Source organism: Pogoniulus pusillus, chromosome 13, assembly GCF_015220805.1.
Source record: "Pogoniulus pusillus isolate bPogPus1 chromosome 13, bPogPus1.pri, whole genome shotgun sequence".
NCBI lineage: Eukaryota > Metazoa > Chordata > Aves > Piciformes > Lybiidae > Pogoniulus > Pogoniulus pusillus.
Genome location: NC_087276.1, coordinates 21,928,273 through 21,942,557, shown reverse-complemented (window position 1 = coordinate 21,942,557; position 14,285 = coordinate 21,928,273). Strand labels below are relative to the sequence as shown.

The 14,285-nt window shown below is 52.2% G+C and overlaps 1 protein-coding gene across 1 annotated transcript; it reads left to right on the top strand.

Annotated features, from left to right (window-relative positions):
• The first annotated feature begins 1,335 nt into the window (after positions 1–1,335).
• Positions 1,336–9,203, top strand: GFER (growth factor, augmenter of liver regeneration). The gene is made up of 3 exons (XM_064153496.1): positions 1,336–1,585; positions 2,305–2,516; positions 3,613–9,203. Exons 1-3 carry the CDS (start codon positions 1,340–1,342, stop codon positions 3,773–3,775), a joined length of 621 nt encoding a protein of 206 aa, XP_064009566.1. The 5' UTR covers positions 1,336–1,339; the 3' UTR covers positions 3,776–9,203.
• The last annotated feature ends 5,082 nt before the right edge of the window (positions 9,204–14,285 follow it).

Here is a 14,285-nt window from a genome sequence, read left to right as displayed (position 1 = left end):
GCTAATAGCTTCCAAACAGCCATATCAGTGTCCCCTATCAGTCACTCATGTCCCCCTCAGCAATATCAGCAAAGAAACATTCTCAGGAAATTGCAAATTGAAAAAGAGAAACCAGAGAGCTCTGGTCAACAGGAGGCATGAAGATGAAGATGGAGATCATCAGCTCAGTGCTGTGCAGCCAAGGACACGGATAAGCTACTTCCAAGTGAAGCATGCTAAGTTCTGACATCATCTGGAAGGCAAGAGTTTGAAAAATTGCTCCAAAATGATGCATTATCTCCTAGACCTTTTACACTGTGCCTGTGTTAAAAGATCAGAGGATAACAGCTGGAAACAAGCAGTAATTTTCCAGCTAGCTTCATACAAACGGTGGTTTCGCAGAGCTGGTGGCACAACAGCACTGAACATCAGGCAAGAGGGAAGAGATGCATCTCAAATAGGCTCCAAACCAGTCTGGAAGGAACACGTGGCAGAGAAACATGGCTCATTGTAGGGGCAGAAGCTGCTCAGAAGGAATGTCCCTAGACAAAAGCTCCAGAGGAGGCGGCATGAGCAGGAGGGCCTGGCCCCTCAATTCAAGAGAGATGTTGAGGTGCTGGAAGGTGTCCAGAGAAGGGCAACAAAGCTGGTGAGGGGCCTGGAGCACAGCCCTGTGAGGAGAGGCTGAGGGAGCTGGGGGTGTGCAGCCTGCAGAAGAGGAGGCTCAGGGCAGAGCTCATTGCTGTCTGCAACTGCCTGAGGGGAGGCTGTAGCCAGGTGGGGTTGGGCTCTTCTGCCAGGCAAGCAGCAACAGAACAAGGGGACACAGTCTCAAGTTGTGCCAGGGCAGGTCTAGGCTGGATGTTAGGAGGAAGTTGTTGCCAGAGAGAGTGATTGGCATTGGAATGGGCTGCCCAGGGAGGTGGTGGAATCACTGTCCCTGGAGGTGTTGAAGCAAAGCCTGGATGAGGCACTTAGTGCCATGGTCTGGTTGACTGGACAGGGCTGGGTGCTAGGTTGGCCTGGACGATCTTGGAGGTCTCTTCCAACCTGGTTGATTCTATGACTCTAAGTCAAGGGACGAGAGGAAACAGCCTCAAGCTGCCCCAGAGGAGGCTTAGATTGGACACGAGCAACAACTTCCTGACGGCGGGGCCCAGGCCGCCCCGGGCAGCGGTGGCGCCCCCATCCCCGGGGCGGTGCCCGAGCCGCGTAGCTGCGCCGCTGAGAGCCCAGGCTCAGAGGTGACGAGGCGGTGCCAGGGCACCCCGCAGCCCACGGGCACCCAAGAGCCGTCCCGCAGCGCCCGGGCCCGGGCCTGCCCCCGCCGCCGCCGCCGCCGCCTCCCGCCGCTGCCTCAATGGCTCCGCCCCGGCCCGTGGAGCTCCGCGGCCACAAGATGGCGGCGCCCGGCGAGGGCCGTGCGGGCAGGGGCTCCTCTCCGTTCCCGGGCACCGAGAACGGTCCCTTCGCCTTTCCCTTCGCCGTGCCGCACGGCGCGGCGGGCTCTGGGGCGGGGGAGCCGTCCAAGAAGCCGTGCCGAGCCTGCACGGATTTCAAGAGCTGGCTCCGCCAGCAGAGGCAGCGGGCGGCCCCGGGAGCCGGGGTGAGGCGTCGGCTCCCCGGGGGGCTGGGGGCTTGCGGGGGAAGCTGTCGGCGTGCCGGAGCTGCTCAGTGATGCTCCGGCGTGCCCCACCGGCGTGGCGGGGCTGTGTGCGCCTGTCTCGGTGCGCGGAGGGGCAGGGTTTCCCCTCCAGAAGTGCTCTGCACTTCTCCAGCCGTTGGGACGGGAGCCTCTGCCTGCCCCCGCCGAGCGCCACCGGAGCTCTGCCGCTGTCCCCTGCTGACACCTGAGGGGCCCGAGCCCGCCCTGCGGCCCAGCCCTCATGGCGGGAACAAGTGACCGGAGGCGAGGAACAGCCGCAGGGTGCGCCGGGGGAGCTGTAGGTTGGGTACTAGGATCGATGTCTTCGCTGACAGGGACACCGGCCCCTGGAACGGGCTGCCCGGGGAAGCGCTGGAGTCCCCATCGCTGAGGGCAGGCATGGGGGTGAAGAGCTGAAGGACGTTGTCTGAGGGTCGCGTACAGAGCAGTGTTAGGGTCAGGTTGGACTTGGTGGCCTTAAGGCTTTTCCAGAGGAGCAGTTGTGTGGCTCCCTCCCCTCCCTCTCCTTCTCCCACCGGAGTACAAAGGGGCTTGTGGCCCACCGAGCACCAGCATCCCGCAGAGTGTGCCTGGGTGGAAGAGACCTCAAAGAGCATCCAGTCCAACCTTCAGCCTAGTTCTGAAGGGCCACCTGACAAACCCTCTCTCTCCTGCTCCAGGACCTGGCAGTAACAGAGGAGAAAGAGCCCCCCCCGAACTGTCCCCTGGACAGCGAGCAGCTGGGCCGCAGCACATGGGCGTTCCTGCACACCATGGCAGCCTACTACCCTGACCACCCCACTGGTGTCCAGCAGAAGGAGATGAGGGACTTCATCCACCTCTTCTCCAAGTTCTACCCCTGTGAGCACTGCGCTGAGGATCTGAGGGAAAGGTGAGTTGCTTCGGTGGGCTGGGCTCTTTTTCTGGCAGCTGCTGCTGAAGGAGCCTGAAATGCTGGGCTGTAGCAGCAGCTGTTTGCCTAGCAGCAGCTCGTCCTGCGGCTGCTGAAGGAGCCTGAAATGCTGGGCTGTAGCAGCAGCTGTTTGCCTAGCAGCAGCTTGTCCTGCGGCTGGCGTCAGCGCTTCCCCGGCCCAGCACTGGTTTCCAGGCTCACAGGATGTCAGGGGTTGGAAGGGAACCAAAGAGATCATCGAGTCCAGCCCCCCTGCCACAGCAGGACCATACAATCTAGCTCAGGTCCCACAGGAACACATCCAGACAGACCTCGAAAGTCTCCAGAGAAAGACTCCACAGCCTGTCTGAGGAGCCTGTTCCAGTGCTCTGTGCCCCTTGCAGCAAAGAAGTTCCCCCTTGTGTTGAGGTGGAACCTCCTGTGCTGCAGCTTACATCCTTTGTTACCAAGAGAGGTTGTGGAGTCTCCTTCTCTGGAGACATTCAAGGCCTATCTGGATGCATTCCTCTGTGACCTGACCTAGGTTATAGTCCTGCTCTGGCAGGGGGGTGGACTCGATGATCTCTTTGGTTCCCTTCCAAACCCCTAGCATCCTGTGATCCTGTGAACATCTCCCTGTGAGGACAGGCTGAGGGAGCTGGGGGGCAGAGGAGCCTGAGGGGTGACCTCAGTGATGTTTATAAAGATGTGCAGGACAGTGTCAAGAGGACAGATCCAGGCTCTGCTCAGAGATGTCCAATGACAGGACAAGGGGCAGTGGATGCCCACTGAAGCAGAGGAGGTTCAATGTGTAAGGAAGAACTTTGCCACTGTGAGGGCGACAGGGCCCTGGAGCAGGCTGCCCAGAGAGGCTGTGGAATCTCCTTCTCTGGAGACATTGAAGACCCACCTGGAAGTGTTCCTGTGTGACCTGCTCTAGGTGATCCTGCTCTGGCAGGTGTTGGACTGGATGATCTTTTCAGGTCCCTTCCAACCCCTGTAACTCTGGCCCTCTGTGTGCTTCCTTCTTGCTCTGGATGTTGAATTTGGTGCCTGTTAAAGAAGTTGCATTGGTTTCCCCTTTGCCTGGTTGCAGGTTACGTACCAATCAGCCTGATACCAGCACCAGAAGCAACTTCTCCCAGTGGTTGTGTCTTCTTCACAATGAAGTGAACAGGAAGCTGGGAAAGTTGGAATTCGACTGCTCTCGTGTGGATGAGCGCTGGCGAGATGGTTGGAAAGATGGCAGCTGTGATTAATGCAGAGAGCCTGCTCTGGAAATCTAACAGACCAATTCAACCTGGTGTCCAGGCACTGCAGGGAGCTGTGTGAGTCACAACCTGGCTGTGTTTGCCTGCTTGTGTGTGTGAATGAGCTGGCTGTGGAAATAAAGGTGAAGCTATCCTAATCACATGTTTGAAAATCTCATCCCAGCAGTATGATGATAAATGATGACAGAAATGTATTACCTGAGTGGCTGAAGCCTTCATCAGCCCTCCCGGGGGATGTTAAAGGCCAGGTTGGATGAGGCCTTGAGCAGCAGAGTCTAGTTGAGAGGTGTCCCTGCTCATGGTGGAGTAGATGATCTCTAAGGTCCCTTCCAACCTAAGCCATTCTGTGATTCTTTTGTCACAGGAATTGGGAAAGGAAACCTGCAGCAGGCTGCCCAGAGAGGTTGTGGAGTCTTCTTCTTTGGAGACATTTGAAACCCACCTGGATGTGTTCCTGTGTGGCCTGCTCTAGGTAATCCTGTTCTGGCAGAGAGGTTGGACTGGGTGATCTCTAGAGGTTCCTTCCAACTCCTCCCATTCTGTGATTGTGTGGAGTGAAGTCACTGACAAACTCATGCAGATTTGTTCATTAGGTCCTTATTTTAAGGACATTTGCTTATTTCTGTGACTGGAGTGAACTTTGCCTGCACACAGTTGTAGAGGGCTGCTCTGTCACGTTTTCCATGGATCTGCAGGCCTTGCCCTGATGTTTAGAAGCTGCTTCTGACTAACTTCAATTTGCATTTCAGTTCTTCTGATAGACAAAACTCACACTGCTTTCTGTGCCAAGTCTGCATTCCTCGAGGGGGGCAGATTTAGACTGGAAATTGGAAAGAAGCTCTTTACAGTGAGGGTGGTGAGACACTGGAAACAGGTTGCCCAGGGAGGTTGTGGATGCCTCCTCCCTAAAGGGCTGGGTTGGATGTGGCCTTGAGCAACCTGGTCTAGAGGAAGATGACTGTGCCTGGGTGATTTCAACTAGGTGATCTTCAAGGTCCCTTCCAACCCAGGGTGATTTGAACTAAGTGATCTTCAAGGTCCCTTCCAACCCAGGGTGATTTGAACTAGATGATCTTCAAGGTCTCTTCCAGCCCAGGGTGATTTGAACTAGATGATCTTCAAGGTCCCTTCCAACCCAGGGTGATTTGAACTAGATGATCTTCAAAGTCTCTTCCAACCCAGGGTGATTTGAACTAGGTGATCTTCAAGGTCCCTTCCAACCCAGGGTGATTTGAACTAGGTGATCTTCAAGGTCCCTTCCAACTCAGGGTGATTTGAACTAGATGATCTTCAAGGTTCCTTCCAACCCAGGGTGATTTGAACTAGATGATCTTCAAGGTCCCTTCCAACCCAGGGTGATTTGAACTAGGTGATCTTCAAGGTCCCTTCCAGCCCAACCCCATCTATGAATCTCTTTTCTGAGAACTCCAATTGTTGTAAAACTTACATCCAGTTTAAGGCATTGAATTTAAACATTAAAATCCTGGATCTCAAATTCCTCTTTATGTTTCAGTTTAGAAAGGAAGACATTGTAGAAAGGGAAACTAAAGCAGGACAAAAAAAAAAGACCCAAACAACCAAAAACCCAACTCTTAGTTTACTGAATGAAGCAGGAGCTGAGTGAAATTCAAATGTTTTAAACTGATTGCTAATTTCCCTTGGATCCAGCAGTGGTAGGATGAAAAATTCTGCTGAACTACTTCTTAAAGCAGCAAACCTCTTCATGTCTTCTTTGACCTTTTGTCTGTTGGGAAATGAGCTTGAGATGAAGCATAATGAAGCATATTCAGCTTTGTTTAGCACTTGTGGTCTCAAAGTCTTGCTTTGGTATTTGCTGACCTGGTTGATATTCTGGTCTTATTCCCTAGCTAAGAATCTCTAGAACAAAAGGGCTTTACAAGCCCCCTGAAGATTGTAGTGTCAGCTTTATGGAGTATTTATAGCACAAGGGACTCAAAGAAGTCCCTGGAGTAAATTCCCTCTCTGGACACTGCTCCAAGTCTATGCTGTGTGTATTTTCAGGTCAGCTTTGCTCCATCTGAAATTCACCCTTAGGTATCAAGCATCTGTACTGGGATCAGTTCTGTTCAGTATCAGTGAGTACAGTGAGACTGAGGCACCCATAGCAAATCTGCAGATGACACTGAGTGGTGTGGTTGGCAAGTCTGAAGCATGGGATGGGTGCCATCCAGAGGGACCTGGGCAGGCTGGAGAGGTGAGCTGAGGAGAATCTCATCAGGCTCCATAAAGCAAAGGGCAAGGTCTTGCTCCTAGGTTGGGGCAATCCTTGGTATCAGTCCAGGCTGGGGAGTGATGAGACTGAGAGCAGCCCTGCAGGAAAGGGCTTAGGGGTGCTGGTGGGTGAGAAGCTGGCCAGGAGCAGGCAATGGGCACCTGCAGCCCAAAAGGCCAATGGCAACCTGGGCTGGATCCAAAGCAATGTGGCCAGAGATGGAGAGAGGGGATCCTGCCTCTGCTCTGTTCTGGTGAGTCCTCACCTGAAGTGCTGTGTCCAGCTCTGGAGCAGGTCCAGAGGAGGGCTCTGAAAATGATCAGGGTGCTGGAAGACCTCTGCTATGAGAACAGGCTGAAGCAGCTGGGGGTGTTCAGCCAAGAGAGGAGAGGCTCCAGGAAAACCTCAGAGCAGCCTGCCAGTAGGCATCCTGAAGCGGGCTGCAAGAAGGCTGCAGAGGGAGTGTTTGGAATGGCTTGCAGGGACAGAATGAGAGGCAATGGTTTGGAATGAGAGCAGAGCAGATTTAGATCAGATGTGAGGAACAAGTTGTGGTTAGGAACTGCAACAGGTTGTCCAGGGAGGTAGCTGAGGCTGCATCCTTGGAGGTACTCAAGCTCACACACCCACTTGTTCCTAACATCCAGTCTTAATCTCCTCTGATTTCAGAGCATTGCCTCTCTTCCTCTGACTGCATGGTTTGCACAAACCATGGCAGGCTTCTTGCTTCTCTGCTTCCTTCTGAGGTTTCTGGCACATTTTGGTGAGCTTCCTTATTTGATGCTCTGTAGCACACCTGTGAATATACCTTTGTTTTCTGATGGAGGGTTGCCTGCAGGTGTTACTGGCACTTTTATAATAGAATCAGGGTGATGGCAGCTCAGCTTTAAGAGCTTTGATCTTCAAAGCTGTGCATATGTGGCCACCTTTGTGTTTAGAAAACCCATTAGAGCTTTGGAAAGACCTTGTAATGTTTTATGGTGTATTCAGGTTCCTTCAGGTTGGGGCTGTTAAAACTTTTCTTGCACTTTAGAACTACCTCAGAAGAGGTTGGAGTGAGGCAGAGGTTGGAGTCTTCTCACCTGCAACTACTGGCAGGACAAGAGGAAATGGCCTCAAGCTGCACTAGGGAAGGTTCAAGTTGGATATCAGGAACATTTCTTCCCAGAAAGGGCTCTCAGGCACTGGAACAGGCTGCCCATGGAGGTGGTGGAGTCAGCATCTGTGGAGAGATTCAGAAGGCACATGGGTGTGGTGCTGAGGGAGGTGGTTCAGTGGTGGTGGCTTGGCAGTAGTGGTGGGATTGTCAGCTGCCTGCTCAGAGCTTAACTTGATGATTTGAAAGGTCTTTTCCAGCCTCAACGTTTCTGTAGTTCCAGCAGACAAACTGTTATGGACTGCCTCTACTTGAAGTTTATTATGGTGAACATTTCCAAACACAAAGCCACCAGCTGTGATGATCATAAGGTAGTTGAGGAGGTGTGCAGTCTGAGTCAGGACTTGAGGGGAAGCACTTGAATTATGAAGAGTGCTCACAGATTTTCCCTCTTATCATGCTGGTGTCCTTAGAACAAATAAATTCCACCCTTTGGGTTTTGTCTCCTTGGTAATAAACTCATGTCCTCCAGACACAGCATGTTGTGTCCACTAGTGTGGGGAGGAATAAAAACCAGGCTGTAACCCTGCTGGCCTGAATTACCCAGTTTAGGTTGGCCATGAGGAACAATTTCTCTCCCAAAAGGCTTGTCAAAGCCTGGCCCAGGAGATTTAAACTGGATGTTAGGAAGAAGTTCTTTGCAATGAGGGTGGTGAGACACTGGAACAGGTTGCCCAGGGAGGTAATGGATCAGAGAATCACAGAATGTGATCATAGATCACATTCTGTGATCCACAACCTCCCTGGAGGTGTTCAAGGGCAGGTTGGATGAGGTCTTGAGTGACCTACTCTAGTGGGAGGTGTCCCTGTCTATGGCAGGGGGTTGGAACTGGATGATCTTTGAGGTCCCTTCCAACCTAAACCATTCTATGATGATTCAAATTGCAGCAGAGGAGGTTTAGGTTGGACATGATGAACAATTTCTTCCCCTTGAGGGTTGTCAAGGCCTGTCCCAAGCTGCCCAGGGCAGTGGTGGAGTCCCCATCCCTTGGAGGGGTTTCAAAGCCATGGAGGTGTGGTGCTGAGGGCCTTGGTTTAGTGGTGCCCTGGCAGTGCAGGTTTGATGGTTGGACTCCATGATCTTAAAGGTCTCTTCCAGCCTGAACAATTCTGTGCTTCTCTGATCTTAATGTTGACACTGAAGCAGCATCTGGTGCAAGATGCTGAATCTCTGCTGCTGAGCCCAAGGAACTCTGCTGGCCTTGCACTGGCAAGGTAGTGGTAACCTATCCATGCCTGAAGAGTGTGCAGAGGACTATAATTGCACACTCTGCTCACAGTCAGGGCCAGTAGCTGTGGCAGCACCAACCTTTGTCCTCTTGTGTTGTTCAGGAGATGGCTGAGATATGCAAAAGGAAACGACTCTACTAGCAGGTGCTGTTCTGGCAGCAGGCAGGGAAGAGCCAGAAGGCTGAAGTGTCTTTAGCTTCCTAACGTTCAGGCCACCAGCTGTGACTGCTGGGATGTCACTAGGGCAGTTTGTAACTCCAGTAAGTGATCCTACAATGGTTTGGGTTGGGAGGGACCTTAAGAGATCATCCAGTTCCACCCCCCTGCCATGGGTACGGACACCTCCCACTGGGCCAGGTGACCAGGTTGTTCAGGGCCTCATCCAGTCTGGCTTTGAGCACTTCCAGGCTTGGAGCCTTCACAGCTTCTCTGGACAAGCTGCTCCAGTGCCAGGTTGGACAGGCATTTGGTACAGTATTTCCTTGCACTCTGTTCCTTCACCTTGATGGCTTTGCAGAAGAGCTGAACTTAGGTGTCTCTCAGGCATATTGTGACCTCTCTAGATTTGAGTGTGTGGAGAGAGGAGGATTTTTTGATATTTTTGCTGCTTACTTGTACCAGATCTCAAGTTTTAATCTTACAGAATGAATTGTTACGGAAGAGATTTGTATTTGTGTACAGAAAAAGGTGACTCCTGGATGCATGTGGTTAAATCCAGTGCTAAAATGTCTGTATTCAAATGGAATTTCCTGTAGATGTGAAAATAATAAAGGAACCAAACACAGATTTGCAGGTGATACCAGGCTGAGTGGTGTGGTTGGCAAGTCTGAAGCATGGGATGGGTGCCATCCAGAGGGGCCTGGGCAGGCTGGAGAGGTGAGCTGAGGAGAATCTCATCAGGTTCCACAAGGCAAAAGGCAAGGTCCTGCTCCTAGGTTGGGGCAATCCTTGGTATCAGTCCAGGCTGGGGAGTGATGAGACTGAGAGCAGCCCTGCAGGAGAGGGCTTAGGGGTGCCAGTGGGTGAGAAGCTGGCCAGGAGCAGGCAATGGGCACCTGCAGCCCAAAAGGCCAATGGCAGCCTGGGCTGGATCCAGAACAGCATGGCCAGAGATGGAGAGAGGAGATCCTGCCTCTGTTCTGGTGAGTCCTCACCTGCAGTGCTGTGTCCAGCTCTGGAGCCCTCAACATAGGAGGGACATGGACCTGATGGAGCAGGTCTAGAAGAGGCCATGAAAATGCTCAGGGGGCTGGAGCACCTCTGCTATGAGGACAGGCTGAGGGAGCTGGGGGTGTTCAGCCTGGAGAAGAGAAGGCTCCAGGGAGACCTCAGAGCAGCCTGCCAGTACCTGAAGCAGGCTGCAAGAAGGCTGCAGAGGGACTGTTTGCAAAGGCCTGCAGGGACAGGGCAAGAAGCAATGGTTTGGAATGAGATCAGAGCAGATTGAGATTGGATGTGAGGAGCAAGTTCTGCAGCATGAGGCTGCTGGAACTCTGCATTAGGTTGCCCAGAGGGGTAGCTGAGGCCTCATCATTTGAGCTACTGAAGGTGAGGCTGGACAAGGCTCTGAGCAACCTGCTGTAGTGGAGGATGTCCCTGCTGGTGGCAGGGGGGTTGGACTGGATGACCTTTGGAGGTCCCTTCAGCCTCAAACCATTCTATGATTCTGTGACTGTACATCCCTGCTGTGTGAGACGCTGGTAAAAGGGATCACCTTGTGCTGGTGTGTGCAGCCTGCTGTGTGCTCCAGCATGGTGCTGCTTGAGCTGAACTGCTCAAGCACTGAACTGGTGGTGGTTATGTGTTCCTGCGTGTACTGACCAGCCAATGTGGGGCTGAAGCTGCTCCTTTTGTCCTGCTAAATTGACACCATTGACCCAAAGACAGGTGGTGAATGAGAAGAGCCTGTCTCAACCTACTCGCCACAGCCCTTCTAATCCACCCCAGCATGCCCCTGGCCTTCTTGGCCCCGAGGACACATTGCTGGCTCCTGAGCATCCTGCTGTCCAGCAGGACTCCCAGGTCCTTTTCCCCAGAGCTGCTTTCCAGCAGAAGAGCCCCCAGCTTATCCTGGTCCATGGGATTGTTCTCTCCCAGGTGCAAGACTCCACACTTGGCCTTGTTGGATTTCATTCAATTTCTCCCTGCCCAACTGTTCAGCCTGTCCAGGTCTGGCTGAATGGCAACACAGCCTGACGGGGTGTCAGCCACTCCTCCCAGTTTGGTGCCATCCTGAGGTGCTGCTGTTGTGCCATTCCTTGGAATTTCTGTTGAATGGGCACTTTTGGAACCTTTCAGCTTCTTCAAGGTCTCAGTGTTTTGCACAGCCTGGTTTGCATTCAGAGCTGCAGCTCTTACTCTTCTCTTTTTTTCCTCTCCCAAAAGCAAAGAGCAGAGAGGCTCAAGGGGATTGTCTTCTTCATGAATGGGAGGCAGAGTTGCTTCAACAAGTGCCAAGTGCAGATGTTGGTGGAAGCACTGCTATGCCTTAATATTTTTCCAGGGATTAGCTGTTCCTTTGCAGTGTGCTGGGGGTGTGCAGGCTCCTGTTTACAGGAAGACTCCCAAGAGGCTCTTTTCCTCCAGCATGGTACCATCAGTGGGTGATATTTCTTCCTGCTGGGGTTTTATAGGCTTGGAGTGGGTAGAACTGAGATTTTCCTTTGGTTTTTTTTTTGCCCTTTCCTATCAGTACTGATGTATTTATTCCCCCCTCCTCCCCCCTGCCATTCCTGGCAGATGTTTGCTCTGAATGAAGCAGAGGAGCTCTTCAGTGGTTGCTGTGGGCAGGAATAAGCACTTGAAAAGAAGCTGCCAACAAGGTTGTGTGAAGTCAGCTCTTGATTTTGTAGGCCAATAGAAACCCCATCCCTGGAAACATGCTGAAAGGTCTGGAGTATCTCTGTAGGGAGCAAAGGCTGAGAGCCCTGAGGCTGGAGAAGAACAGCACCAAAGGGGATTTTCTCAGTGTGAGTTAAAAGGTCTGAGGGGTAAGAGGATGAGGTCAGACCCTTGACTGCAGTACCCAGTGATAGGACAAGGGGCAATGGGCACAAACTGGAACCCAGGAGGTTCCATCTGAACAGGAGGAGAAACTTGTTTGGTGTGACAGTGCTTGAGCTCTGAGCAAGCTGCCCAGAGAGGTTGTGGAGTCTCCTTGTCTGGAGAGCTTCCAACCCCAGCTGGGCATTGTGATCCTGAGCAAGCTGCTGTGGGTGACCCTACTTTAACAGGGCAGTTGGACTGGATGAATTCCAGAGGTCCCTTCCAACCCCATGGTGCTGAGATTCTGGGATATATTCCATAACGTCATGCTTTGTGCCATCTGTGTCCTGTTACTGCTGTGTGCTTCCCAGAGGTGAACGTAGAAGTCTCTTTGCAGCTGAACCGAGCCATCAGCAGAGGGCAACAAAGCAGCTGGTTCCTGGACTTCCTGTCTCACCCTTTTCTGAAGAGCCAAGTGCTCCAAACTGTATCCTGTCATTTGAGGAGGAGATTTAGTGACTTTTCCAATGAGTGTCCAGTTTCCTAAATGAGGGATGTGGTATTTCTGTGTCTGCAGCTAAAGTCTGCCCTTCAGGGTTTAATAAACCACTGGCTGGGTGCTTTCTCCAGCGTGTTTCCTACCTGAGCTCCAGCTCATAACTGAGCCTCTGTGGAGAAGTTCAGACGTTTTTAACACATGGGAAGGGGTGAGTGAGCTTTATCTCCTGGCTTTTCTGACAGGCACTTTCTTGACTGTAATCATAGAATCAACCAGGTTGGAAGAGACCTCCAAGATCATCCAGTCCAACCTAGCACCCAGCCCTAGACAATCAACTAAACCATGGCACTAAGTGCCTCAGCCAGGCTTTTCTTCAACACCTCCAGACCCGGTGACTCCATCACCTCCCTGGGCAGCCCATTCCAATGCCAATCACTCTCTCTGCCAACAACTTCCTCCTAACATCCAGCCTAGACCTCCCCCGGCACAACTTGAGACTGTGTCCCCTTGTTCTGTTGCTGCTTGCCTGGCAGAAGAGACCAACCCCACCTGGCTACAGCCTCCCTTCAGGTAGTTGTAGATGAGGCAATGAGGTCTGCCCTGAGCCTCCTCTTCTGCAGGCTGCACACCCCCAGCTCCCTCAGCCTCTCCTCACAGGGCTGTGCTCCAGGCCCCTCACCAGCTTTGTTGCCCTTCTCTGGGCACGTTTCAATATCTCAACATCTCTCTTGAATTGAGGAGCCCAGAACTGGACACAGCACTCAAGGTGTGGCCTGACCAGTGCTGAGTATAGGGGCAGAGTAACTTCCCTCATCCTGCTGGCCACACTGTTCCTGATCCAGGCCAGGATGCCATTGGCTAGGAGAGCAACTACAGCTGTGGCTTTGGTGGCAGGGCCTGGTTGGGTTAGATCCTATGGCTTGCTTTCTGAAAATCATAGGTTAGAAGAGACCTTTAAGATCATAGAGTCCAAACCTTACCCTGGCACCCCAGGTCACCACTAAACCATAGCTCTCATCACCACATCTTCATAGCTTTGAAACACCTCCAGGGATGGGGACTCCACTACTGCCCTGGGCAGCCTGGGACAGGCCTTGGCAACCCTCAAGAGGAAGAAATTGTTCTTCATGTTCAACCTAAACCTCCCCTGGGGCAACTCAAAGCCATTTCCTCTTGTCCTGTCACTTTTCCCTTGGGAGAAGAGACCAACCCCCACCTGGCTCCAGCCTCCTTGCAGGGAGTTGCAGAGAGCCAGAAGGTATCCCCCCAGTCTCCTTTTCTCCAGGCTGAACACCCCCAGACCAACATCTGTTTTCTTATCCTATGGCCTGAGCCAACAGCAGATGTGAGCCAGCTGTCTGCCTTGCTTAAAGGTGAGCTGGCCCACACTGGCACAACCCAGCTGTGCCATGCAGGAGCTTTATGGTGGCTGCACAGACTCCTGTGGGCTCATGCACAGCCCAGACACAGGCAAGGGGAATGGTGCACAGCAGTCATGAAGTCAGAAGGGTTCAAACTTCCTTGGCGTTGTTGCCATCTGCTCTAGATGCTTCACTGAGGAAGAAGAGGATTTGGAAGGAAGATGACAGGACAGTTGTGCCTTCAGCAGAGCTGTTCCTTTTGAGATACAGGGATGCAGCCCAGTCCTGCTGCTTGGGAAGGGGTAGGAAGAAATCCCACAGAGTTTCTTGGGAGCCTTGCTTTGAATTAGCAGATCTCTGAGAAGGAAAACAGCCAAGTTAAATCAATGTCCCACTCACAGCAGACACTGAGCAGATACTTCATTGCAGTCCCTAAAAATTCCCTTTCTTCCCAGAACTCCAAGCTTTGGGTCTAAACTCAAGTCCCAGTGTATGGGATGGGGACTTTCAAATGCTGATTATGCTCAGGCAAAGCTGGGATTTCCCTGCTCCTTCCATCCTTGACATCTGGCCCCAGCTACCAAGAGTGTGGAAAGGGGAATTCTGTGGCTGTGCCTCCTGTCATCTTTGATAGGGTAAAAGATAGGCAAGATCTATAAGATGAGGCCTATGGCTGTAGGCTCAGAATATCAAAATTCAGTTCTTACTCATAAGCTTCTTGCTAGACTCCAGGTAAATGACTTCATCTTCTGCAGCTGCACTTCCACTTCTGCAAAATGGGGATAAAAATACTGGTTTCTGCAGCCTCTGCTTCTGTTGCCTATTTAGATGAAAATAATCCTCCAGGGAAGCTATTTTAATGTGTTTGTTGTGCACAGTCCTGGTCCTGAGAGCTGTTCACTGTAACCAAAGCTCTCAGCTCAGTCTGTCCTACACATTTCTCGTAGGGACCAGGTTGCATCTTTCTTTTGAAGCCAAGGACCTGTTCACCATTTGTTGTGTTCAGTTAAGAAACAAAATATTTCTTGTGTCCA

Coding starts and splice junctions, on each gene's coding strand:
- GFER (XM_064153496.1), top strand. CDS start 1,340: ATGGCTCCGCCCCGGCCCGTGGAGCTCCGCGGCCACAAGATGGCGGCG. Junction 1,586..2,304: donor GGGCGGCCCCGGGAGCCGGG/GTGAGGCGTCGG, acceptor CTCCTGCTCCAG/GACCTGGCAGTAACAGAGGA. Junction 2,517..3,612: donor GCTGAGGATCTGAGGGAAAG/GTGAGTTGCTTC, acceptor GCCTGGTTGCAG/GTTACGTACCAATCAGCCTG.